Below are 25,807 nucleotides of genomic sequence, written 5' to 3' on the forward strand. Positions count from 1 at the left end.
AACCCTGATAAGACGGGGTGGCTGTGAGTTTTGCCTCCCAAGGACAATTCTATCTGTCCATCCATCACCCTGGGGGGGGAATTATTGACCCCCCCAGAGAGGGTCCACAACTTGGGCGTCCTGCTCGATCCACAGCTCACATTAGAGAAACATCTTTCAGCTGTGGCGAAGCGGGTGTTTGCCCAGGTTCACCTGGTGCACCAGTTGTGGATTTACTTGGACCGGGCATGAGTGCTCACAGTCACTCATGCCCTCATAACCTCGAGGCTTGACTACTGTAACGCTCTCTACATGGGGCTACCTGTGAAGAGTGTTCGGAAACTTCAGATCGTGCAGAATGCAGCTGCGAGAGCAATCATGTGCTTCCCTAGGTATGTCCATGTTACACCAACACTCCGCAGTCTACATTGGTTGCCGATCGGTTTCCGGTCACAATTCAAAGTGTTGGTTATGACCTATAAAGCCCTTCCTGGCACCGGACCAGAATATCTGTGAGACCGCCTTCTGCTGCACGAATCCCAGCGGCCGGTTAGGTCCCACAGAGTTGGCCTTCTCCGGGTCCCGTCGACTAAACAATGTTGGCTGGTGGGACCCAGGGGAAGAGCCTTCTCTGTGGTGGCCCCAACCCTCTGGAACCAGCTCCCCCTGGAGATCAGAACTTCCCCCACCCTCCTTGCCTTTCGTAAACTTCTTAAAACTCACCTCTGCCGTCAGGCATGGGGTAACTGAGACATCTCCCCTTGCCTTTGTAGTTTTATGTATGGAATGTTTGTGTGTATGTTTTTATATAAAGTTTTTTTTAGGTTTTTAATGTAAAATTGTTATTTTAGACTTAATATTAGATTTGTCATTGTATACTGTTTTATCACTGCTGTGAGCCGCCCTGAATCTGCGGAGAGGGGCGGCATACAAATCTAATTAATAATAATAATAATAATAATAATAATAATAATAATAATAATACTCCTCTCTTTTTAATCCAGCTCACTACCGATATTTATTATTTTTGCTCTTTTCTGTTTCTTCATTTCAATGTAAACTAATTGTAATCTGTAGGCCCAATATTAGTTTTTTCTCAAACTTGGAGAGCTTTAACAACCCCCCCAAAGATATATAAGCTATTAGTAATTTTATTTATTTTTGATAGGCATTATGTGACTCTCATGGCCTATCCTGAGTGTGAACCAGGGGTGGGCTACTGCCCAGACCGGGGGGGACGACGACACACACACAGTGAGGTAGCAAAAATGGAGCTTTCCCCAGAGCATCCAATATGCACTGAAAGATGTTGAAATAAAATGCATAAGCCATGCCCACAGTGTGGTAATAAAAAATTTGGTAGCCCTTCACTGGTATGAACCCAGGCAGTTGTAGCATATTCTTATATTATGGTTATCTTGAGTGTTATCTGTGATCAAAGTTGGTTTTTAAAAAAAGTCTAGATAACTTAAACCTAGATTTTGAGCTATCAAATGATAAGAGTAATTTGGTAAGTTTTGCCCTTGCTATAACATTGTTTTCAATGCAATATTGTACTGTCTGACATAGGAAGAAATGGCAGACTTACTTAATACCAAGGGCATTACTGGAATGGGAGAAGTTTAGGATCTGAATGAAGAAGCATTTTTTCATCCTTTAAAAAAAACTCTGTAAGATTCAGAGAGAAATTTAAGGATCAAAATCACTAACTTCAGAGTTTCTAAATTGAAATGAAAAAGGATGGTTAAAACACTATTGGTAACAGCTCTAATTTAGGAAAGAAACATATACTTGAGGAAGATTTTTAAAGTTATCAAAAACATGCAGATAAGATCAATAAAAAATTTGAAACATGTTTTCAAATGTTTCAGGTTTTTGAGTGTTGTATATTATGTGATTAGGGGAAGATCCCTCTTACCTGCTGCTACTGGTGTGCTAATTCTCATGTGCATGTGTGCGGTACACATGCGTGCATGCCCAGCATGAATTTATTTCTGCGCATGAGCAGAAAGCAAAAAAGACCAAAAATTCAAGAAAAAAGATGGTGGTGCCCAAAGGACTGGCACTAGAGCAGTCACATGCAAATTGTACAATCTGGCAGCTGTTACCGGTGTGGAGTCGCCTACCGTACCACTAGCAACCCACCACTACATGTGATAGAGATTTCAGTGACCATAAATACATAAGAGCCTCATATGTTCTTTGTGTGTAAACTTTTATAACTTGCATTACTCCTTGAAAATAATGAATGTGAATATGAAATGATCAGTTTATATACTACTTCTGTTGCTAAATAACTCTAAGTTATATTGACATTTTATGAATTGACGTTTTAATTTTAATGTATAGAATATATACAAGAAGTCTAAGAATGTGCTTGCATAATATGTTAAGCTTTTAACAATGCTTATTTGTTTGTGACTTACTGTATTGTATTGTATTATTGTACTGTATTGTATAATTCAGAGTATCATGGAATGATAAAAAATAGAATTGATTGATTGATTGATTCATTCATTCATTCATTCAATTTGTATAGCCCATCTCAAACCAGTGATTCCCAATGGCAAGCAATCATAAAAACAATTAAAATAAGTATAAAGGAGAAAATTAATAGTTAATTTAATAAAACACACCTTAGATTAGGGGTGGGTGTATCATGTAATCATAGCATTTTTAGCTATCATATTAAAAATATTTTATTTTTGGTTAAATTGTAAGTACCAAAAATGAACTGGGATAATTCCTTATTTTCATAAATAAGCCCTTCTAACATGAAATAATTGAGGAAGGCTATATATTTATTTATTAGATTTTTAGTTCACTTTTATTATTTCATAGGTAATTCAGATTAACAAACAAACATAATACTCCTTCCTCCTATTTTTCCCATAACAACCCTATGAAATGGGTCAACTACAAGAAAGTGGCTGACCCAAAATCATCCTGTCGGCTTTTACACCTAAGGTGAGACTTAAACTCATAATCTCCTGGTTTTTAAGCCTGCACTTATTTTTTAAAAAGTAGCTAAAGAATATTATAATTGTGCATGCATATCACATCTCCAATGCTTGTACATCATGTAGCCCTCTATGTGTAGGTCGTGAAATGACATGAGTCAAATTTGTGACTGCAATTTATAATATGATGGTTAAATCTAACATATGTGAAATCATTTCAAAGGATGTGGAGTTGGACAAACCCAAATGACAGATATGTCCTTCCTGTGGAAATCTGACAACGTTCACAATACATCTGAGACACAATAGGGGGCATGGAATATTATAAGAGGGTTTTCAGAAGTCATCAGTGAAAGGGATGTAAAATGGCTAATCAGAGGATTATAATCATAGTTTTAAAATGCGTTCATGACCACAAAATATATAGTATTAATTAGACAATGGTGATTTCAGTGGTCTAGGGCTGTTACTTGGTGCATAGGATTCAAAATTGAAGCATATCATTGTTTTGTTTCTGATACTGAGAGTAAGACACCAGATATTTACAAACTCTGAATAAAGGTTTTCAGCTTCTAGCCTTAAAATATAATCTGTTTTGGTAAATAAAACCATCTTTTATGGCTATTGAGTTTGATAGATTTCACCTCCAATTGTTTGATACTTTAAGAAATAGCAAAGTAGTGAATTTCACATATGTTGTGCAAGTATATTCTTTTTCTTGAATCTCCTGCAAATCAAAATAGTTGTTTTCTTCTGACATTAACCCAAAAGAAGGTATTTGAAAGACTTTTCCAAATAAAACATATGTCTGACTTTTACAATAGAGCAACATATTGGAAATGATTTTTAAATAGTGATTTATGATGCATTTTAATTATGGTGATTGAATAGATTGCATAGATACAACTATTAAGTTTATTTTTATTATTATACTGTATATTGCTAAAGTTTGTGTATATGACAGATGATAATATTACTCTAATAACATATAATAAGTAATAACATTAGAGTTTCAGTTTAAGCTAGTAACTAAGGGACCAAGCTAGAAATCAGGAGACTGTGAGTTATAGTCCCACTTTAGGCATGAAAGTTGGCTGGGTGACTTTGGGCCAGTCACATACACTCAGCCTAACTCAACTCATAGGGTTGCTGTAGAGAAAATAGGAAGAGGAAGAAATATCTGATATGTTCTTGCCTTAAATTATTTATAAAAATAATAAAGGTAATAAAAATACTGTTTAAAAAATTATATTGTGCCTCCACAAGTTTTCATATTATGGCAGAGGAAATTTTTTTGACTAAAAGCCAAGTAAAAGCAAGGAGAAAGGAAGAATATAAAGTAAAGAAAAATAAAGATAACATTTAAGGCAATGTTGCTTTTGAGGGCAGTTGGCAGTGCCAGAGGCTTTGCATACTGCCTGGAATAAGGCATGTCCAGAAGTGGGAACTGCCAATAGCTCTCTCCTTGAGTAACTGGAAGGAAGATCATCCTGTAGAATGCCCTGGCTTTGCTATAGAAAAATCATATTTACAGCCAATCTTTTATTATGTATAAATGTTACAGTGCTTCATTGTACATCTAGCATTCAGCCTGTGCACTTGTTTTTTTCTACATGATATATAAATCATTTTCTCAGTTTGACAGGATTTTTTTTTATAATGTAAGCAAAAATAGCTGAAAGCTGCATTGAGTAATTTAAATAGTGTCGGTGAGTTTCGCTTAGCTACCGATCATGCTACCTAAACATTTCTGACTCTTAACCAGAATGTCTATCATTGTCTAGTTTTGACTTGGCATAAATAGTGAAAAGATACTATCTTTAGAGAGTTATCACTTCACTTCATATATATAAGGAAATGTTTGCATTTCCTTGTTACTATTATTCCATATATTTCTATATGATTAAATTTCATTTGCCTTTAAAGAATGAATGTTTTTAAATGCTATTCATAGTGATATGTAGTGAAAACTATTCCATATATCACTGTGTTCTGTCTGCTTAGTGATGTACTTTTTAGTCGTTTAACTAAGGTAATTACACTTGATTGACATCATAAAAAAATCTGGAATAATAAAAATGATTGTGGTATTTTTTATCAGTTACTTTAAAAAAACCCTTTTTTTGCAGATTTCGATTACAGTACTTTTCTTTTCAAAATACAAAAATGAAGTAATTGTAAGGTTTACCATTTCTTGATTTTACTAAAATTTTTGCTTGTATTTTCCTATTGTTTTTTTAATTTTATTAACTTTGCATTGCATTGGAAATTTTGATCTGTACGTTTTTTATGTGTTGCTCATTGTTTTTTTAGTTCTATGGCATGCATAGAAAACCTTTTAAAATTGAAAATCAAAAACTGTACTTAAAAGTGGGCAATCTCAAAAACAACTGCTTCTGACTGTGCTGTGCTGGATGCTTTAGCCACAAATCCAATTAAAGTGAGAGTTTGCATGTAGCCAATTGTATATGTTAGCAAGTCTAATTGTCCTCCTTTTTCACAAGTAATTCCAACCATGTTACAAGTTACTGGAGAATGACTAGTTAGTTGTTGTTGCCCTGAATGTGATTCATAGGAAGTGATTAGATTTAGCTCATTTCTTTTTAGAAATGAATCACTGACCACAGGGCAAGCAGTGCACCCTGTCTGTTTGCACTGAAAAAGTATTAAAAGATGGCTAAAAGTTTAATTAACTTGGAAGAACTTGGCATAGCCTATGTTTATTTTTAAGTTGATATGTTCAGGGCTGTGTGTATTCAGTGCTAAAAAAGATAAATATCAAAGTACTTTAGATTTGTGCAAGAGAATCTAGAAAATTATTATCTTTATGCAGTTGAAATACAGTTGCATATATATATATATATATATATATATATATATATATATATATATATATATATATATATATATATATACATATGTAGATTGTTCTGAGTTCGGGTTTTGCCCTGTGTAATATTTTGCATGTCTATGCGACGTTTCGGCGAAATCACATTCACCATCATCAGGCTGAAGTTCCAATCTTTGTGTTGTTGTGTTGTACATCAGCCTGATGATGGTGAATGTGATTTCGCCGAAACGTCGCATAGACATGCAAAATATTACACAGGGTAAAACCCGAACTCAGAACGATCTACATACATATACCCGTGAAAATTTACGAAAACAAACAAATATATATATATATATATATATATATATATATATATATATATATATATATGTTTTTTTATGTCGGATCACCCTGGTATATTTCAAGGAACGTCACAGCTCCTTTTTGCCTCTAGGCCCAACCCAGGGCCACTTCAAGGCAGTTAATTTATTTATAGCCGACAACTATATTCTGTATGTGTCAAATGTTGTTTTAGCTGGAATTTTAAAATTAAGGGAGACTAGGATGGTCCCATTTCGGCCTTGTTCTGGCCTCATCAGCTAGCCCCACACCCTTCCTTACTGGGATTTGATCCTGTGGACTCTGCCTTGTAAGGCAGAGACTTAGCAGATGAGGCCAGAACAAGGCCGAAATGGGACCATCCTAGTCTCCCTTAATTTTAAAATTCCAGCTAAAAAAACATGTGACATATATATATATATATATATATATATATATATATATATATATATATATATATTATATATATATTTCTTAAGAGTGTTTCAACCAGGTTTAATGAAAAGAAGCATCAATATACATTGCTATAGTTTACAGATATAAATTATAATTAGGTATAATATTTCTGGGACTAATAAACTGCTGTCTTCAAATTTTTAAAAATGGTGTTTTCTAATCAACAGTGGCAAAAATATTTAGAGTGAGAAGCATTAAGAAAAGCTGTATTGGAATAGGATTGATTGTTTCTATTCAAATAAAATTCTATAGAAGCAGCAGTTCCTTTCATTCCTATGTTCTTTCTGTGAATCAATATGAAAACGTGAAGGTTTTTTTATAGGGTAATACGAAAATGCAGTTTAATTGTAAGATTAGGCAACAAGATTAACATAAAATAAAGTGTGTTTAATATTTTTAAAAGTATAAAAATGTGTCTGTCATAGTTATTAATTTTTTCCTTCTCACATCTTTTATAACTCTGAAGCAAGTAAAATTATTTTATAGTGCAATAAACCCATTGTCTCAAGAAGTTGGGCCACTTTTCTCTTTGGTTTCTAAGAAATAGCACTGATACCCCAAAGGTCTTTGAGAATCATTAGAGTTAGAAATCCATGTGCTTGTCCATCACTGAGAGTCCCTGTTCCAAGAAGTATCTTTTGGAATTCAGAACAGGGCAGCTTTAAAAAGTCTGTGGAGACTTCTGTTTTTCTAAAGCTTTGAATTCAACCTGTTTTGTCCCATTGGACCACTTCATTCTTTTTACTTGATTGCTGTTTTTATATTTATATATGGCTTCATATATTTTAATATCCCAGTACTGTCCCAGTACTGTCCTGGAGATTTAAAGAAAACAATTAACCATAAATTGTGTTATAGGTAATATACAACTTTCAGATTTTCTTAATTTTAATATTATGTTTTGTATTTCAAAAATATAATTTTTCTTCTGCTAATTATTATGTGGGTTTTCTCTTATTATTCAGGTGTAATGGCTCTGTTGAGACCACTCCTATTGGATGTGGTTCCAAATATTCAACAGACAGCTGCTTTGGCCCTTGGGAGACTTGCCAATTACAACGATGATCTAGCAGAAGCTGTAGTTAAAGGCGATATTCTTCCCCAGCTTGTGTATTCACTGGCTGAGCAAAATGTAAGGCATAAATCCAGTCTTAAGTATTTTTTTCTCTGTCAGAGTTAAACCTTCTGTCCTGATTAGGTTTTTATTAGAAAAAAAAAACATATTAATTATTTTTTTAGATGTATGTGTTCTCATTGGTCACCATAGAGGCAGTAGTTTCTTGATAGAAAGTATATTATGATGATTTAGTTCAATCAATTTAGAAGTCTACTTAATTACTAAAAGCATGTTATTTGTAATTTTATTTATTGAACCATTATGCTGGTAATAATATGAAATTTTTTGCTGTATTAATGAAACAATTAGAAATACAATGGTACTTCTACTTAAGAACTTAATTTGTTCCATGACCAGGTTCATAAGTAGAAAAGTTTGTAAGCAGAAGCAATTTTTCCCATAGGAATCAATGTAAAATCAAATAATGTGTGCAAACCCTTTAGGAAAGAAATAAAAGTTCGGAATTTGGGTGGGAGGAGGAGGAGGAAGAAGAGGAGGACGACAGTCGCTACCCAGAGTGAAGGGAGCGTTTCTTTTCTCTGGGTGCTGGCAGAGGTTTATTCCCCCTCCAAGCACCCAGAGAAAGGAAAATGATTTGTTCACTCTGGACTATCAAAGCCTCCTTAATCGCCACCGAAAGGCTCCCTTGACAGCACAGAAAAGCCCAAGATGGCCGGGATTAAAGAGGGAATTGCAGGAAACTGACCCGGCCTTCGTTCCATTCTGAAATTTTCTGGGAAATTTTTCCAGGCTTGGATTCTTAAGTAGAAAATGATTCTTAAGAAGAGGCAGAAAAATCTTGAACACTTGGTTCTTATCTAGAAAAGTTCTTAAGTAGAGGCGTTCTTAGGTAGAGGTACTACTGTATTATGTAATTAATTTGGGTACAATATATAAAGCTTGCACTGTAACATAGGTAAGTAACCATGTATGCCACCCCGGAGAAGGGCGTCATACAAATCTAATAAATAATAATAATAACAACAACAACAACAACAACATCTTATAAATTATGAGTCTACAAGGCACGAGAACCTAAACAAGGCATTGGAATAGTGAATATAATGTCTCCACGTATTATATACATGTAATACATTCTTATTATGTACAGTAATCTAATAAATAATCATCTCTCTCCTCTGTACTAAACTACCTAGGGCTAACTTTACTTTCTATTCCCACATTTGGAAAGTCCTTTGGCCACTTCTTTATAAAAGGTAAATTGGCAGAAGGAAGGCATTAAGGGCCTCTGGTGAACAATTGTTTCTCCATGGGCTTTATCTCAAAGATGAATATGAAAGAGCCATGGATTTTTCTAGTATGTGGTTCATGATCAATTCATCTACTCTCTTCCCATATCAATTATCTTGCCTTTCTTGGCATACAACAAAGGTAGAAAGAAGCCTTCCTTCCTTCCTTCCTTCCTTCCTTCCTTCCTTCCTTCCTTCCTTCCTTCCTTCCTTCCTTCCTTCCTTCCCTCCCTCCTTTCCTATATGTGCAATCTATCATGCCAGGGAGAAAAGTATTCTTTTTTTCTAAGATAATTTCTCCCTAACCATCACGTCATTTCTCATATATAAATTTAAGAATTCATGTTAAACCAACTGCTTCTATTTTGGTAGAAACAATATTTGTATGAAAAAGATAGAATCTAGAAAAAGGAGTGGAAATTATGAAAGAATCATAACTGGTTTGTATTCATGCCATTGGTTCTGAAACATCTTAAGTCACTATTTGTGTATTTTATTTTAGACTTTAAATATTTTGAATAATAACAGAAATGATCTATTAGGAATTTAGTTTCTCATGGACCAATGAAAGGAATAAAGTCCACATAGGCTAATATTTCAGATTTCATCCATTAATATTTCAAAAAATACAACCACCTGCTTAAAACATAATTATCTGGAAGTAAGAATTTGCATACTTTTTGCACACATATAAAACACATGTTACTATTGTTCTGTGATTATTGTTTTTTCAGCAAAAATCAAATATAACAAAAATACAAATATTGTATTTTTCTGTTTTTGAGCTTCAGTTGTTAAACCACTTTTTGAAGATTTTTCTATTATTGTTTTAAATTTAGATGCTTGTTTAGATCAAATGTATGTCATGAACAAATGCCATTTCCTAGTTTGATTTTAACTGTTAACTGGATTATAATTTTTCCAAGACTGATACCTTTTAGTTGTGCAGTATTGAATTTCATCTGCATAATTCTCAGTCAGAATAATTTTAGGATTTGCTGACTGAAAGTTAGAAGGAGAGGATTACTACATTTGAGAGCAACTGGATCTGGAAAGACTAGTCAAATTAATTCATTGTTATCTTTATCTTTTTGGTATACATGAATTTCAGTGGTACAACCTTGTTAATTTACTATGCATATTTCTAATCTAATGCTGTTCTATGTCCACTGGCCTATACTTTTGCATGATAAAGCTGATGCCCTCCCCACTCCCCATATATACAGTTGCTTGCAAAAGTTAAACAGCCTTAATCAAATTATATATTTTAGTGGGACTTTAAATGAACAGAAGTTGGTACAAAGTTAAACACATCATCTTTCTGAATATTCATATGCATATTAACTATATAAACTTCAGAATAGGAACAAATGCATATACTATGGCAGATGTAGAAATTTGAATATACTTTCACTTATTCCAATGCACCTATGAGGGTTATCCAGAAAGTAAGGTTACAAGGCACGTAGCTCTCGTGGGGAATGTTCACGGGGAAAGTTGGTATTACTATTGTGTAGCGGGAAGCCAGTGGAAGAGAATGAGCAATGCCAGTCGTCAGTAGTAGCAATGCCAGTCGTCAGATGACTGGCATTGTGATGAAGGTTAGAGATGAGTGTCCTCATTCCATTTCCCTCCAAGTACGAAATGCTTGCTGTAATACACTATCTGAATGCTAAGGGCATAAACACTGCTGTGAGGTGTGCCCAAGATTTGTGTGAGATGAGTGCCCAAGATTTTTCTTGTCAGTTGCTGAGTTTTGAACTTTTTGTCTGAAGGAGAATGGGTATGGCACCACTGAACTGATTGACTTTGCTCTCTGGAAAAAACATAGAAACATAGAAGATTGACAGCAGAAAAATACCTCATGGTCCATCTAGTCTGCCCTTATACTATTTCCTGTATTTTATCTTAGGATGGCTATATGTTTATCCCAGGCACGTTTAAATTCGGTTACTGTGGATTTACCAACCACGTCTGCTGGAAGTTTGTTCCAAGCACCATCTACTCTTTCAATAAAATAATATTTTCTCATGTTGCTTCTGATCTTTCCCCAACTAACCTCAGATTGTGCCCCATTGTTCTTGTGTTCACTTTCCTATTAAAAAGCACTTCCCTCCTGAACCTTATTTAACCCTTTAACATATTTAAATGTTTCTATTATGTCCCCCCTTTCCCTTCTGTCCTCCAAACTATACAGATTGAATTCATTAAGTCTTTCCTGATAAGTTTTATGCTTAAGACCTTCCTTCTTTGGACCAGTTCAATATCTTTTTGTAGGCGAGGTCTACAGAAATGACCACAGTATTCCAAATGTGGTCTCACCAGAGCTCTATAAAACAGGATCACAATCTCCCTCTTCCTGCTTGTTATACCTCTAGCTATGCAGCTAACCATTCTACTTGCTTTCCCTACCACCTGGCTGCACTGTTTACCCATTTTGAGACTGTCATAAATCACTATCCCTAAATCCTTCTGTTCTGAAGTTTTTGCTAACACAGAACTGCCAATGCAATACTCAGATTGTGGATTCCTTTTCCCCACGTGCATTATTTTACATTTGGAAACATTAAAGTGAAGTTTCCATTGCTTTGACCACTTATCTAGTAAAGCTAAATCATTTGCCATATTACAGACACCTCCAGGAATATCAACCCTATTGCACACCTTCCCTACCAAACTTTCCTCTATGTCACTCACAAACATATTAAAAAGAATAGGACCCAGAACAGACCCTGGCACACCACTTGTAATCAGGCTCTGCTCAGAATACTCACCATATCTACGCTTCAGCCAGCTGCAAATCCACTGAACTATCCAGGGATTAAGTCCAATCTTCACTAATTTATCTATCAGCTTTTTATGTGGAACCATATCAAAGGCTTTGCTGAAGTCCAGATAGGTAATATCCACGGTGCCACCTTCATCCAACACCTTTGTGATATAGTCAAAGAAATCAATTAGTCTGACATGATTTGCCCTCAGTAAAGCTATGCTGATTTGGGTCCAGTAAGTTATTGGTTTTTAGGTGCTGATTTATCCTCTTTTTGAGTAGAATCTCCATAATTTTAACTACAACAGATGTCAAGCTAACTGGCCTGTAGTTACCAGCTTCTTCTCTACTGTGGCCCCTGGAGTATGGTGATAAGCCCGTTTCATCTCCTGTCACTATACAGTTGAAAAAAATCTCGCCTTCCAATCTTGAGAAATTCTCAGGCAACTGTGACTCTGTAGATTTTGTGTGCTTCAGTAAGCATTGTATGCCGCCCCGAGTTCGCGGAGAGGGGCGGCATACAAATCTAAATAATAAATAAATAAAATAAATTTTGGGCATCCATTATAGCAGCGTTCAGGCCCTTACACTGTTCGTTCTCTTCCGTTGGCTTCCCACTACATGATAGTAATACCAACTTCCCCGGCGAACATTCCCCATGAGAGCTATGTGCCTTGTAATCTTACTTTACGGATAACCCTTGTACTATGTTGGCAAAAACAAAGCAGATAATTTTTCTCTTACAATCAGCTGGGGATTTTTCTATCCTTGCTTTGTAATGTTTCCTTCCAGCATTCTTCTAGCCAGAAATACTTCAACACATGAAAGGCGGACCTATGCTTTACGATAAACCCATCAGAAATTACTAAGGAAAATGTGATACGATCAAAGAAGATTTTTCCTTGGATAAATTAATTGCAATGCTTAAACTATTAGCAGCACATAAAAGCAAAGAGTGAAGGATGAGAAAAGTTTTACTTAGCTATTATGGGAAGCTAGAAGATGTCCATCCATCACTTTTGAACAAAAAGTTGAACAGATTCATTCAGACAATTGAACCATCCCCTGCGCTATGCAGATTTCAAAATTAAAACAAGCACAACAAATTACATTTTATTGATGCAGTGAATGAGAGCCCTATCTGGGTGATTTATTTTTCAACTCTTCTTACTATTAGGAAATTTTTCCTAACATTTAACAGGATACAATGTTTCCTCTGACTAAAGTGCATTATTCAAAACCATGCATTATTGGACATTGGAGACAGGGATTGGTCTTTTGACTGTTACCCCTGCAGATTTTATTTTCATACAAGATCAGTTCCCACGTTTTTTCTTTGGAAGAGTCTCCTTTACCTTGATCGTGGTTGTTCCATTCTCTGTACTCTATACTCAGATATAAATGCTGTAAGAGTAAGATTTCATTCCTAGTCTTGATCATTTTCTCCTATATTATTACAAGGTATACTTGCTCTGTTAAGCACACATGTTGAGGAAAAGAGATCCTATAATCTTGAAATGAGACAAAATACAGTGGTACCTCGGTACTCGATCACAATTAGTTCCAGAAGTGTGGTCGAGAACCGATTTGGTCGAGTACCGAATTTATTTATCCCATAGGAAATAATGGAAATGGATTTAATTGGTTCCCAGCCCCTGTTAACTCGCTGGGAACCAATTAAATGTATTTTCTTTATTTCCAATGGGATAAATAAATTCGGTACTCCAAGCTGCAGGAAGGGTGGAGGCTGCTGCAATCCCAGCAGCTTCAGGGGGCTGAGGAGCTCTATAAGAGCTCCAAGCTGCAGGAAGGGTGGGGGCTGCTGCAATCCCGGCAGCTTCGGGAGGCTCCTTTCCTCATTGCTTCCTCTTATTACCTGTAAGCAGCTGCAAAAACTTTCTCCTTCCCGGCGGCTGCAACTTTCTCCTTCCCTTCGAGGAGCAAGAGCGCCGGGAACGTCACGTAATGAAGGGAAGCTGCTGGAGCAGCGGCAATTGCTGAGATGGCTCTGGCAGCTTCCCTTCATCACGTGACGTTCCCAGCGCTGTTCGAAGGGAAGCCGCCGCTGTTGCCACCGCCTGGAAGGAGAAAGTTTTTGCAGCTGCTTACAGGTAATAAGAGGAAGCAATGAGGAAAGGAGCCTCCCGAAGCTGCCGGGATTGCAGCAGCCCCCACCCTTCCTGCAGCTTGGAGCTCTTATAGAGCTCCTCAGCCCCCTGAAGCTGCTGGGATTGCAGCAGCCCCCGGTGGTAACATTTCGGATAATGAACAAAATTTTCTCTGGCTGTTCGGTATCCAAATTTTTGTTCAGACACCGAAGCAAATTTTTCCAGAAAATTTTGTTTGTTATCCGAAATGTACGAAAACCAAAGCGTTCGAGTACCGAGGTACCACTGTACTTTACTATTTTAGTGTGTGTATATCAGATAACATAGACACTAATTCATGTATTAGTAATTTCATGTATTGAATATTGTGTTGAGTGATATCATTCAATGTGGATCTCTCCCTTTGCATAGAAGCTACAGTTTATGCAAAGTATAGTGGCAAAATTATTCTGTAGTACATATGCATAATACCAGTTTTGAAATAATTTGCTGCCAGAGGTTTATGCCTTTGTTCTTTGTTATCATTCTATAAAAAATAACTTTGGATCAGGATTTCTTAGAGAGTGGCATTATTTCATGGACATCTGCTTGATCATTATAAATATCAGAGGTCTTCCTGATTACATCTGTTCTATAGACTCTTTTTATATAGAAAGCCTTTTGTTATTGTTGTGATTCATTCACTGGAACACCCTTCCCTTCAACAAAAAGCCCTCTGCTGACTTTGCTGCTGTTCGGCACATTATATAAAACATTTTTACTTAGTGTAATAGTGAAAAATCAAAGGGTGATTTTTATATTTGAATTGGAGTTTTATATTTTGAGCTTATATTGTTTTCATATTAAATGTATTTTTAATTTTATACACCATGGTGAAGCATTGCAAACAGGTGTCATACAAATAGGTTAAATACATTTACCGGTATTTATTTTTCAAATTTGGAGGCTGCTCTTTTTTCATAGAGATTTAACTGATTCATTCCTTTTCAGTCATAAGACTCCCTGGTTAAATAATTGCAATTTATTCTAATCTTTTCTGTACTTCTGCAGCGTTTTTATAAGAAAGCGGCCGCATTTGTATTACGTGCAGTTGGAAAGCATTCCCCTCAGCTTGCCCAGGCAATAGTGGATTGTGGAGCTCTAGATACACTGGTAATTTGCCTAGAAGATTTTGATCCCGGGGTGAAAGAAGCTGCATCCTGGGCCCTTGGTTATATTGCAAGACATAATGCAGGTAGGAGACCTCTTAACATTTTAGGGTGCATCAAGTATTTATATTATGAAATCCAACATAGAAAATAGCTAATTTATTTTTATTTATTTATTACTTAGATTTGTATGCCGCCCCTCTCCGAAGACTCGGGGCGGCTCACAACATGTAAAAACAAATCATAAGCAATCAGACAAATTTAAAATATTTAAATATTTAAAAAACCCCATATGCTAACAGTCACACACACAGACATACCATGCATAAATTAAACGTGCCCAGGGGGAGATGTTTCAGTTCCCCCATGCCTGACGGCAAAGGTGGGTTTTAAGGAGTTTACGGAAGGCAGGAAGAGTAGGGGCAGTTGGGTCTTAATGTCGCCTATATGAGCAAATAAACACTGATAGCATGTACAGTATCAGATTTTTAAAAAGTAAATGGAACATAATGACTGTGTAAGAAGATGTGCTTGGCTCAAATTCAACCTCTTTCTAAAAAGGAGAATAATGCTGCCAGGTTTACAATATTGTAAAAACTGCTAGAAAAAAATATACTGTATATTGAAAAAGTGGCATGAAATAATGTTGGATTACTGGCAAAAAATTAAAATATGCAATTGAAATTCCACCCTTTCTTCTGTTCCTCTTGTTTGTAATGTTTATACATTTTACTTTCTGTAAACAAAGACATAAGAATGAGGATGGAACTGCCTCTCCTCTTTGTAATCCTAGCGTCAATATAAATGCTAATTAGGATTATAATTTCTTGAACAGTACTGCTGTAATATAGACATTAAAATAACTGGTTGATTTTTAAGGGAGGAGTAACTATGTATTTTTATTCTGCATTTCAAATGATAGATTCTCTACATCACAACTTCTATTCTTAAGGAAAGGATTGCGAGAGACTTAGATTATCTTATTTAATACTTCCATTTTTCTTGTTAAGTGTACGTATGCTCTTAGAAACCAGGAAGGATAATGTAATTTGAGAAATGGGGGTACTTTTAAATAATACTTTTCAGCTCTGCTAAATTATTAATGACAAGCTTTTATTTGTAAAAAATATTTAAACAAACTAGCAACAAAACAATGAGTTTATTTTTGTAAAAAAGGGGAATTTATTTAGGACAAAGAACATATTGGTTTACAACCCCCCCCCCCAAAAAAGAGATATGGAATAGATTTCTATCTTGTACCTCATTCTAGTTTATAAATGGTAAAGATTGGAAGACAAAGTAAAATACTTGTTACAATGAATTTGTAAATTACCAGAACATGCTTCTAGAGAGCAATGTTTCTTCTCCCATCATGAAGCAATTGTAGATTCAGACACGCAGAGAACCTGTGACCATGGAAACAGTAATACAAAGTGCACAAAATTGACCACACAGCAGATCAGGGAATAGTTCCTCTCCCTATCACAATAGTCCTTGATTTTGAATTATATCAAAAGGGGCATAGCAAATCACTAAACATTTCATTGGAGTGTCCCAATTAACAAAGGACAGTTAGTATGCAGATGATATAGGTAACTAATAAAAAAAGCTAACTAAAAGCTAATCAGTACAGCTACCAGCACTGCCAACTTCTTAGGGATTAAGGTACATCTTGAAGTTCAAAGGAAGACAGCCACCATGGGAGTTAAATAGTTTCCATATACATCTGGATTCTAGGCCAATTGAGTAATTCCTAACTCTTTGACCTATGTGATCTTGATTTAGCAGACAATATGAAAACTGAATTGAAGATGGCCATATAATAAAACAAGGCAGGATATACTGTATTAACAAAATGTTACAGTGTATTCTCAGTCTCAAATCAAGACTATAAATCATCCTGGAACAAAAGTCACAATAGGTGATTCAGAGATTGAAGAGGGGCAAATTAAAATTTGGAAAATAAAAAAAAATACAGATTTCTTATTCCTATCACTTTGAAGGTTTTAATGTTCTTTTACATAAATTTTAATGTCTAATGACCTCTGATATATTAAAATGATATTTGAATGGGTAAAACCAAGATTTTTGAGGATCAGTTGTCATAAAATATTTTAAGGTGTGTTAAATTTATTCTAGTATTTGGTTTTTTTTATTTGCTATTATTTTGGGAATTAATTATTTGTGTTTGGTGATTTGCTATTGCAGAATCTATGGACTAAACACACAAAGTCAATTTAAGAAACCGGAGATAGACTTTACTATGCAGTCTTGTCCAATCCTATGTTCCAATACCAGAATATTTAATTTGGGGGTGAAAAAGTACCATATGTCATTCCCTGGTTTAAGCATTACAAAAGAGAAAGTGGAATTCTAGAGATTGAAAAAGGAAAATTTCCTTTCATATTTTTCTTCCATGTAGACATTTCGGTATAGGGAGGCTAATTTAACCACTTATGGCAAATATTATTTATTTATTTATTTATTTATTTTTGTTTGTTTATTAGATTTCTATGCCGCCCCTCTCCAAGGACTCGGGGCAGCTCACAACATATAAAATACACAGTATACAATGCCTCGAATCCAATTAACTAATTAAAAAACTAAAAAATCCCCAAAACATGAAAAGAACAATCATTTCATTCACTCCATATTCTCTCAACATATCTTAAGTGTAGTATTTTTCTAGGATTCTTTGGTATGCCAATTTTCCTTCTCCACTCCTTAAAACTTCAGTGATTTTATTTTATGTTTCTCTGCACACCACATTTTGTACCTCCTTAATGTTTACTGTTCTTAAAAACTATGTGATTTCTGTCTTTTGATATTTGATGGAGGGTTTACTCTATTACTGCAGTAATAAAAATAATTATCCATATCAAGTTAATTTGGTGCATAAAAATGAGAATAATAATATCAAATGATTCTACATTTCAAAATTCATAGGCATTTGGCTATCCTAATCCATTGTTAGAGGAAATGATAGAAACTAATTTTTAATAAATATGTTTCTAGCACTTCACCTTGCACAAGTTTTACATCTGCTTGCTTTATTTAAAATACCATAGTTCTTTATATGGAAGCCTTCTGTGCCTTTCCTCCAATCAAGAATTAATTCCCACTGTTAGATTCTTTCCCCCCTTTTAAGGTAAAAAAGGGAAATAACCTTTTTGCTTGCCAACCAGATTGGGACAATTGGGGGCAGGAAAAGAAGGACTCTTTTGCAGTGTGATAAGCAATGTATGAATACATATGATTTTTTAAAAAAACGAGAAATAAACATTTGTGTTAGTTATTTTGGCAATTTCATGAGATTGCTCTATAGATTTGAGAAAGTAAAAGGATCTTTTAATTCCATCATGTTTTTTAAACCTTTGATTTCTCATTATAATTAGAGAGCATGTTAATCGTATTTTTATTCAAAAGCCAACTTGAATACATTGAACTCTTAAAATATTACTATGTTTTTTTTAAAATCAGCAATAGATCTTTTAGAATAGATTTTAAAAAGATTATACAACCTCTAGTAGTAAATTTTACAGTTATAATTTTCTCTTCTGTTGTTTAAAATATGAGATTAGTTGCTAAGAACTTATGGGTGGGGAGCTTTTATTAAAATGTTTTTACTTTTTTGCAGAAATTTCTTTCAACCCATTGGATGGTATTTCAGTATTAACTTTTAGAGTGGATTATAAAAATAATTTTGGATACATTTCCTTTTCATGAGCTTATACATTAAATAATGTGCCTATCAGATGTATTTACCAGGGGGAAATACTTTATAAATACACATCTGCAGTATACAAACAGATTTTATGACAAATAGCATAGTGTTTAGATATATGACAGAGTTTCATATTGGGAATAAAGTAGGGTGAAGTTGTAAATAGCACAAAGGTTTAGATCATGACAAGAATGTATAACAACATAATATTTATAAATATGTATAATAAAGCAACATTTGCATTTCAGTTACATAAGATGGATACATTTTATCAGTTAAAATTAGTTAAAGTTTTTTTACCTTAGTGCACTGTATAAAATTTAATAAATATATAAAATATCGTACATGAGTAAGTAGGTAAGTGGAGAATCTGTTTGTGGGTATTACATCCCCCCCCCTTAAGAAAATTCTGCAGAAAGCTTTGATTGATGAACTGTAAATGCAAAATCAAAGTTGGGCCCTTGAATTAGGAGAGCTATTTGTTGCCATGGCAATGCAAGGCAGGTTAAATGTTAAAGATAAGAGACTATGTGCATAACAAGGGGAAGACCTAACAAAACCTTATTTAAGAACCTATAATAGCCCATTTGAAATTAATGGGATTTGTGCTCATTTTTCATCATCATCTGCAAAAATAGCCCATGCCCTCATCCTTGTGTTTGCTATCCAATAATTTTTTTTACTTCCCTACTGAAGTTTAATGATAAATATGTTGGAAGAAAGATAATGAATATTTTGTATAAGTCCGTCTGTATCAAATATTTTGGATTTTTATGTTAAGATACAATTAACTAGCCATGATGCCTTAATGTATCTGTCTGTTGCAGTGATTTAATATAGGAAAGGACCTAGTTTACTGATAAAAAGGTACTATTAAAATGCATGTTGGCATTCAGAATTAATAAATTAGGTCATGGAATGAATGGTGATAATGTCCCTTTTAATAAAAATAAAAATCAGTGTAATTTAGCCCTGTTATTTTCTATTTCTTGTGTGAATAGTGCAAAGAATCTGCAGTCTAAATCAGATTTGTGGGAGAAGGGGACACATTTAAGTATTTTGGCTTTTTTATTATTAGCAGTGCAAAAACTGCTTGCTTATTGATCAGTGCACAACAGTTGGAGCTTAAACAGCTGACATCTGCTTACTTTTTAAAAATGCACTCATCTATACACAGGGTAGCAAGCTATTTCAGTCTAATGTACCTCAAATGTGTACATGTAAATGGAGGTCCATCTATTGACCTGTATTCTTTTCAGCTGAGCACTGTCCACGTGGTTTATGAAACTTGAAGGGTTGATTTGAAATGCAGATGTCCAGGGACTAGAGTCCACTCTCCTCTCTCTCTCTCTCTCTTTGCTGCTGTATCTGTCAAGGTGAAAAATGGCTTGTACAAGGGTCAGTCACCCATATTCGCTTAATTACTTTCATTGGACCAACAGAACTGTCACAGGCTGTGGTGGATGCTGGAGCTATCCCTCTCTTAGTCCTATGTATCCAAGAGCCAGAGATTGCTTTGAGAAGGATTGCTGCTTCAGCACTGAGTGATGTTTCAAAGCATTCTCCAGAGTTAGCGCAGACTGTCGTTGATGCTGGGGCCATTGCTCACTTGGCACAGATGATCCTCAACCCTGATGCCAAATTAAAGGTACTTCCCAAACTAATTTTGCTCTTTTCCCACTGAGAATATGATTCTATATTGGAAAAACTGTATTAATCCTCAATGAACTTTTTTTCAAAAATATGCAATGCTAAATTGGAGTGGTAACAAAGGGGAGATCTGATTGCTTGATGTGATTGTTATAGTATTTATGGGATAATAGTAGATAATGGATAAGAAACAGGGCATTTAATATGGCACTTATTTGGATTCTCATCAATGAGAGACAGATTTGCAGCAGTTATCTTCAAGAGCTTTTCTGAATTCTACAAAACTGGTCTGTTCCGATGAATTCAATATATGTAATTTATAAAGCATTAAACATGTTTGCCATTTTTTGTGCTTTTAAAACGATGGTGCTATATTCTACAATATTTTGTTTTGAATACTCTATCTATTTCAGTGATATGCATCGTTGGATAAGTCAGGTAAGTGTTATACAGTAGGTACAAGCCTCCAGATTTTTATGAATATGCTCTGGGGGGAACCTTTGGCTTATAGAAATTTTTTCACAGTAACAGTGGTTAGTATTTAAAATTAAATTAAATTAATTAAATTCTCTTTGTCTTGTGTATACTTCTTTTGTAGTTTTCTTTGGTGGGGGCTAACATTGAGTGATTCCCCCCTCCCCAAAAAAGCAACAAGTTTATAAAATATTCATTTCAAACGTTGTAAGCTAACTGGCAATAGTTGACAAAGAGCTTTATATTCTGCCTTAATAAAAAGAAACAATGTTTTAATTTGTATGGATTTAAAAGAAAGCAATAAATAGCGTGGGTTGGCTTCTATTTTGAATTACTATAAATTCATTTCCTAATTATAGTTATGGTAGTTTACCTCTTTACAAAAAATATGTAGCTGTCAATTTATTTCTTTAAAAAACAAAAAATAAAACCCCCCATAAAATTAATTTTAGTTTAAAATAGGTTGACTTAATGAAAAAAAAGGTTTTCTTTTTGATGAATAAATATATTTATATATATTCCCTATTGAAAATTATGTTTTTATGTTCATTTTTGATTTTTAATTATATACTTTGAAGGACTCGTGCTTTCACAGTTTGAAAGGGAGTTTTCTGCCTCCTTTTGATTGCTTTGTCTGTATACCTAATGACCATTTATAAAACACTCATTCCTATTTACCAGCGTCAGGTGCTGTCAGCTCTTAGCCAGATAGCAAAGCACTCTGTGGATCTGGCAGAAATGGTGGTTGAAGCAGAAATTTTTCCTGTTGTGCTCACGTGCCTGAAGGATTCTGATGAATATGTCAAGAAAAACGCTGCAACTCTAATTAGAGAGATAGCAAGACATACTCCTGAGGTAAACCACGTGAATATAAACAATAAGGTCCTGATGTTTGGATGTAAGCGAACATGTTTAAATCTGTATGTGTGCACACCCATGACTATATAAGCACACATCTACAAATGACAGATATAGATATGCGCAAGAGCTTCAGTATTGTTCTATAAGTTTGCAAAACTATTGTTTTTGGTATAAATAAAAACAATATTTGTTGCTGTTTTGGGGCATGCGTAGCTTACAAATATCAAAAAAATATCAAAATGGGAAATTTCAGCTTTTTTCATTGGTGGATATTAATATATCAGATATATTTAATGGTACAGCCATATGGGAAAATCTATACAAAGTAATAGTAAAGTATAAAACATACCTGGGCTACAATACTGAGTACAGTGAACAAAATGAAGAGATTCGTGTATATTTACTAGGATAGATGGTGCGGTGGTTCTGCTAGGTATTGGGTGGTTTTCTAAAAGGAATTGCGTTAGTAAGGTGATGATTGTTGGGTGGTCTTGAAAATGCCTCCTGTGATCTGAACTGGAAATCTTTAAATAATGGCCATACTGCTGAGCTGATGCAAATATGGCATCGTCTATGGACTGTGAGGCTTGACAGAGTAGGAAGTAGTAGAAAGAAGATTGACAAAGAAAAAATCATTAGAGGAGGCTCAACCATTTTCACAAAATGTATTTTAATACATTACACATCCCATAATTCTTTCTTGCCAACTCTTGAAATAACTGGCATCCTGTTTCAGTAAATCAGGAGAAGATACTTTACCCTACAAACCTTTAATAGTTTGCCAGCCAGAGCATCCTAGAAGTTAGGCACCACAGAAATAACCAACTCAGCCCAATGGGTTAAAAGAATGAAGTGTAATGTGGAGTATAAATTCTCCCCCCCCCCTTCACGTGGTTCAGGGGCACTTAACAGCTCACCAGGATATCATTATAAGGAGCTTTTTATTAATTTAAGCCACAAAATCTCGCATCAAAATTCAATATCCTCATTATTTCAGGTGCTTCAGGGCTTGAGGGAAAGGTCCCCTAAACCCTTGCCGCCTGGAGGAGATATTGCGAGTCGAATGGGAATGAAAGGCAAGGGGTAGAAAGATTTGGGGAATCGCGGCTGCCTTCTAAACTTCCTTTGTGCCGTAGAGCCCTGTCTCCGCAGGAGTCCTCCTGTGCGTCTAAAAGCCCTGGCATTTGAAACTGCAGTGGTGGGGGGAAGGGGCCGGCCGAATTGCAGTCTCGCTGGTTCTGGCCCTGGGCTTCCATGCCAGACTTTTCCCCTCTCGCCGGCCCTCTGCTGGGAGGCACTATTTTGATCTTGAGGAAATCCTGTTCCTAACTTGCTTGTCAAAGGATCGTCGCACGCAACTCGACAGGCATCCTAAAGCCAGATAGCTGGCGAAATGCCTTGAATCTTCCTAATATTCCACTTAACAGTTTTGGGCTATGCATCACTTGCCCATTACTACTTCCTCTTTTGTGGTGATCCTGCATATTCGATACCAATAAATTGTCACGTGCAGCATAGATTGCCCAGCTCTGCAGTGACTGACTACAAAGACAGATAATTGGCAGGAATTATGAAATATTGAGACCATAACATAGCCCTCAAAATTTAGCCAGAATATTTGTTTGTTTGTTTGGTTGGGTGTTGTTTAGCCTAGAAAATAGCCATTATTTTTAAATGTGCAATAAATCATTCCAGTATTATATATTCACTAGGATAGCTATAAAAAAATAAGAACAACCAAAGGTTTTTAGTACAAGGTTTGACAGACCACAGGCAATGGGTCTTGAGACCAGCATCTGGCACAGTCAGATGTAATTCTAGAATATTCTTCATTGCAGATGATGCTCCATGTTGTTTAAACAACTGCCACACTCTAAATAAACAATCTGCCACACTCAAATATTGTTTGATATTTGGATGCAGCTTCCTTTTTTATTTTCACCAAATGCCTTGAAACTCACTCCTTGGCTGGTATTCCTTTTAACAGTTTTGGACTATGCATCACTGCCCACTTCCCCTTTTGTGGTGATCCTGCATATTCTATATACCAATAAATTTGCCCTGGGGTAAGAGGACAAGAGAAGGGGCTTCTCTAGAGAGAAAAGTCTAAATTACAGCCTTATCCTCAAGAGGGCCTTTTCTTATGACATCTTGTAATCCAGATGCAGGCCTCTGATGAGATCTTTAGTTTACAGATAAGATGCACATGGGTACTAGCACTAGAAACACTAGAAAATATATAATGCCTATATAAATATATTCTTAGAGTATTAACATGCAATGTTGAATGCTACATGTTCACTTATCAGCAGAAATATATAACCATGTAAATTATAGTTTAACATGTATTTCCAAATATAGAGCAGACATGCAATCATTTTGCAGTTAGTTGTGTTTAAGACCCATTGCGAACCCAGGGACAACATTCCTCCAGGCCTTCCTACACACATTCGGTTATGTGCCATATCATATTAAGCATTTTATACAAAATTGCACTATGAAAGCTGTATTTTAATTACGGTAGTTTAATTTCTTGGCTTTAGGAAATGATTGCTGAAGGCATGTTAGTTATCTAAAACAGCTTTAAAATCCATTTTTTTTTACTAGTTCTGTGGGCGTGACTTGGTGAGCGTGGCATGGGAAGATACTGCAAAATCTCCATTCCCTCCCCACTCCAGGGGAAGGATATTGAAAATTCTCCATTCCACTCCACCTTGGGGTGAGACACTGGTGGTATTCTCCGAACTACTCACCCCGATTTAAAACCTTTGATTGTTTCCAGTTTTTTTCAGATATACCTCAATTAAGCCCTAATCTATTAATTCTTGACCCAAATAATTTCAGAAATTTAGAAAACTTTTTCATTAATTTGCTTAATCGCTGTGGATCAAAACTCTGATTTAATTGATTTTTAGTATTATCCATGGTTACTTCCTTTACAGATACTTTACTAGAAGAGCCCTCCACTCCTCCACTCCCAACGCAAGTAGACTTACAATCCTAGGTTTAGAAAGCTTAGAACTATGTCGCCTTAAACATGACCTATGCATAACCCATAAAATCATCTGCTACAACATCCTTTCTGTCAACGACTACTTCAGCTTCAACCACAACAACACAGGAGCACACAATAGATACAAACTTAAAGTAAACGGCTCCAAACTTGACTGTGGGAAATACGACTTTAGCTACCGAGTAGTTAATGCATGGAATTCACTACCTGACTCTGTAGTGTCATCACCTAACCCCCAAAACTTTACCCTTAGACTATCCACTGTTGACCTCACCCAATACTAAAAGTCAGTAAAGGGCATGCATTATTGCACCAGTGTGTCTACTGTCCCCTGTCCTAATGTTTCTCTCTTACTAGTATCATGTATATAAAAATTGTTATATCTTCGTATTCTACCAATACGTACTTGATAAATAAAACTTTACTCTATCTCTGCAATGCTGTACTTTCTCTGGAATTGATGAAAGTGCAGGACACAGTATGTTTCTTAGATTTGAAAATACCAGAAGATTTTTAGTCGATTCTTAGTTGCAACCATTTTTAACTAACTATCTTTGTTTGCACAGAATTGATATGTTCCACTTCTTAGTAGTGTTTATTTATTTTCATTTATTTAAATTATACCTTTCATCCCATTTCAACAAACACGATGGTTAGCAACATTCCAAATGATAAAAAATAAAGAGGAAATAATTAAAATACTTAAGTTAAATATTAAACTCTTTGAAGGCATATTAAGTAGATAACTATGCATTATAAATAGATAACAATTCTTTTTTAAAATTTGCATGTCTCATTGAACTTTTATTCAACGTGTAATATTTTAGAGGGGAAATGTAATGATATAGTTTGGTAGTCATGTGAAATGATAGCATCTCCTGACTATTTGTTTTCAGCTTTCACAACTTATCGTAAATGCTGGAGGAGTAGCTGCCATCATTGACTGCATAGGTGGCTGCAAAGGAAATGTTAGACTCCCTGGTATTATGATGTTAGGCTACGTAGCTGCTCACTCGGAAAACCTGGCCATGGCAGTGATTATCTCTAAGGTTAGTTTCTGGGCCTTCCAGTGTTACAATCAGAATGCTGTTTATAGAAGTTGGCTCAAGTGCATATAAACATTTT

At 35.3% G+C, this 25,807-nt stretch overlaps 1 protein-coding gene across 3 annotated transcripts in view; it reads left to right on the plus strand.

The window, feature by feature from the left end:
- The window catches only part of SPAG6 (sperm associated antigen 6), a 72,694-nt gene that overhangs the window by 12,179 nt on the left and 34,708 nt on the right, over window positions 1-25,807 (plus strand). For 2 of the 3 annotated variants that reach the window (XM_070728116.1, XM_070728117.1), the window contains 5 exons: window positions 7,533-7,699; window positions 14,863-15,046; window positions 20,127-20,332; window positions 21,490-21,663; window positions 25,579-25,731. In XM_070728116.1, the coding sequence (XP_070584217.1) occupies window positions 7,533-7,699; window positions 14,863-15,046; window positions 20,127-20,332; window positions 21,490-21,663; window positions 25,579-25,731 (884 nt within the window). The remainder of the gene's footprint in view (window positions 1-7,532; window positions 7,700-14,862; window positions 15,047-20,126; window positions 20,333-21,489; window positions 21,664-25,578; window positions 25,732-25,807) is intronic. The other variant, XM_070728118.1, reaches the window with a different exon arrangement.

The sequence above is a fragment of the Erythrolamprus reginae genome, chromosome Z, assembly GCF_031021105.1.
Source record: "Erythrolamprus reginae isolate rEryReg1 chromosome Z, rEryReg1.hap1, whole genome shotgun sequence".
In the NCBI taxonomy this organism is placed as follows: Eukaryota; Metazoa; Chordata; class Lepidosauria; order Squamata; family Dipsadidae; genus Erythrolamprus; species Erythrolamprus reginae.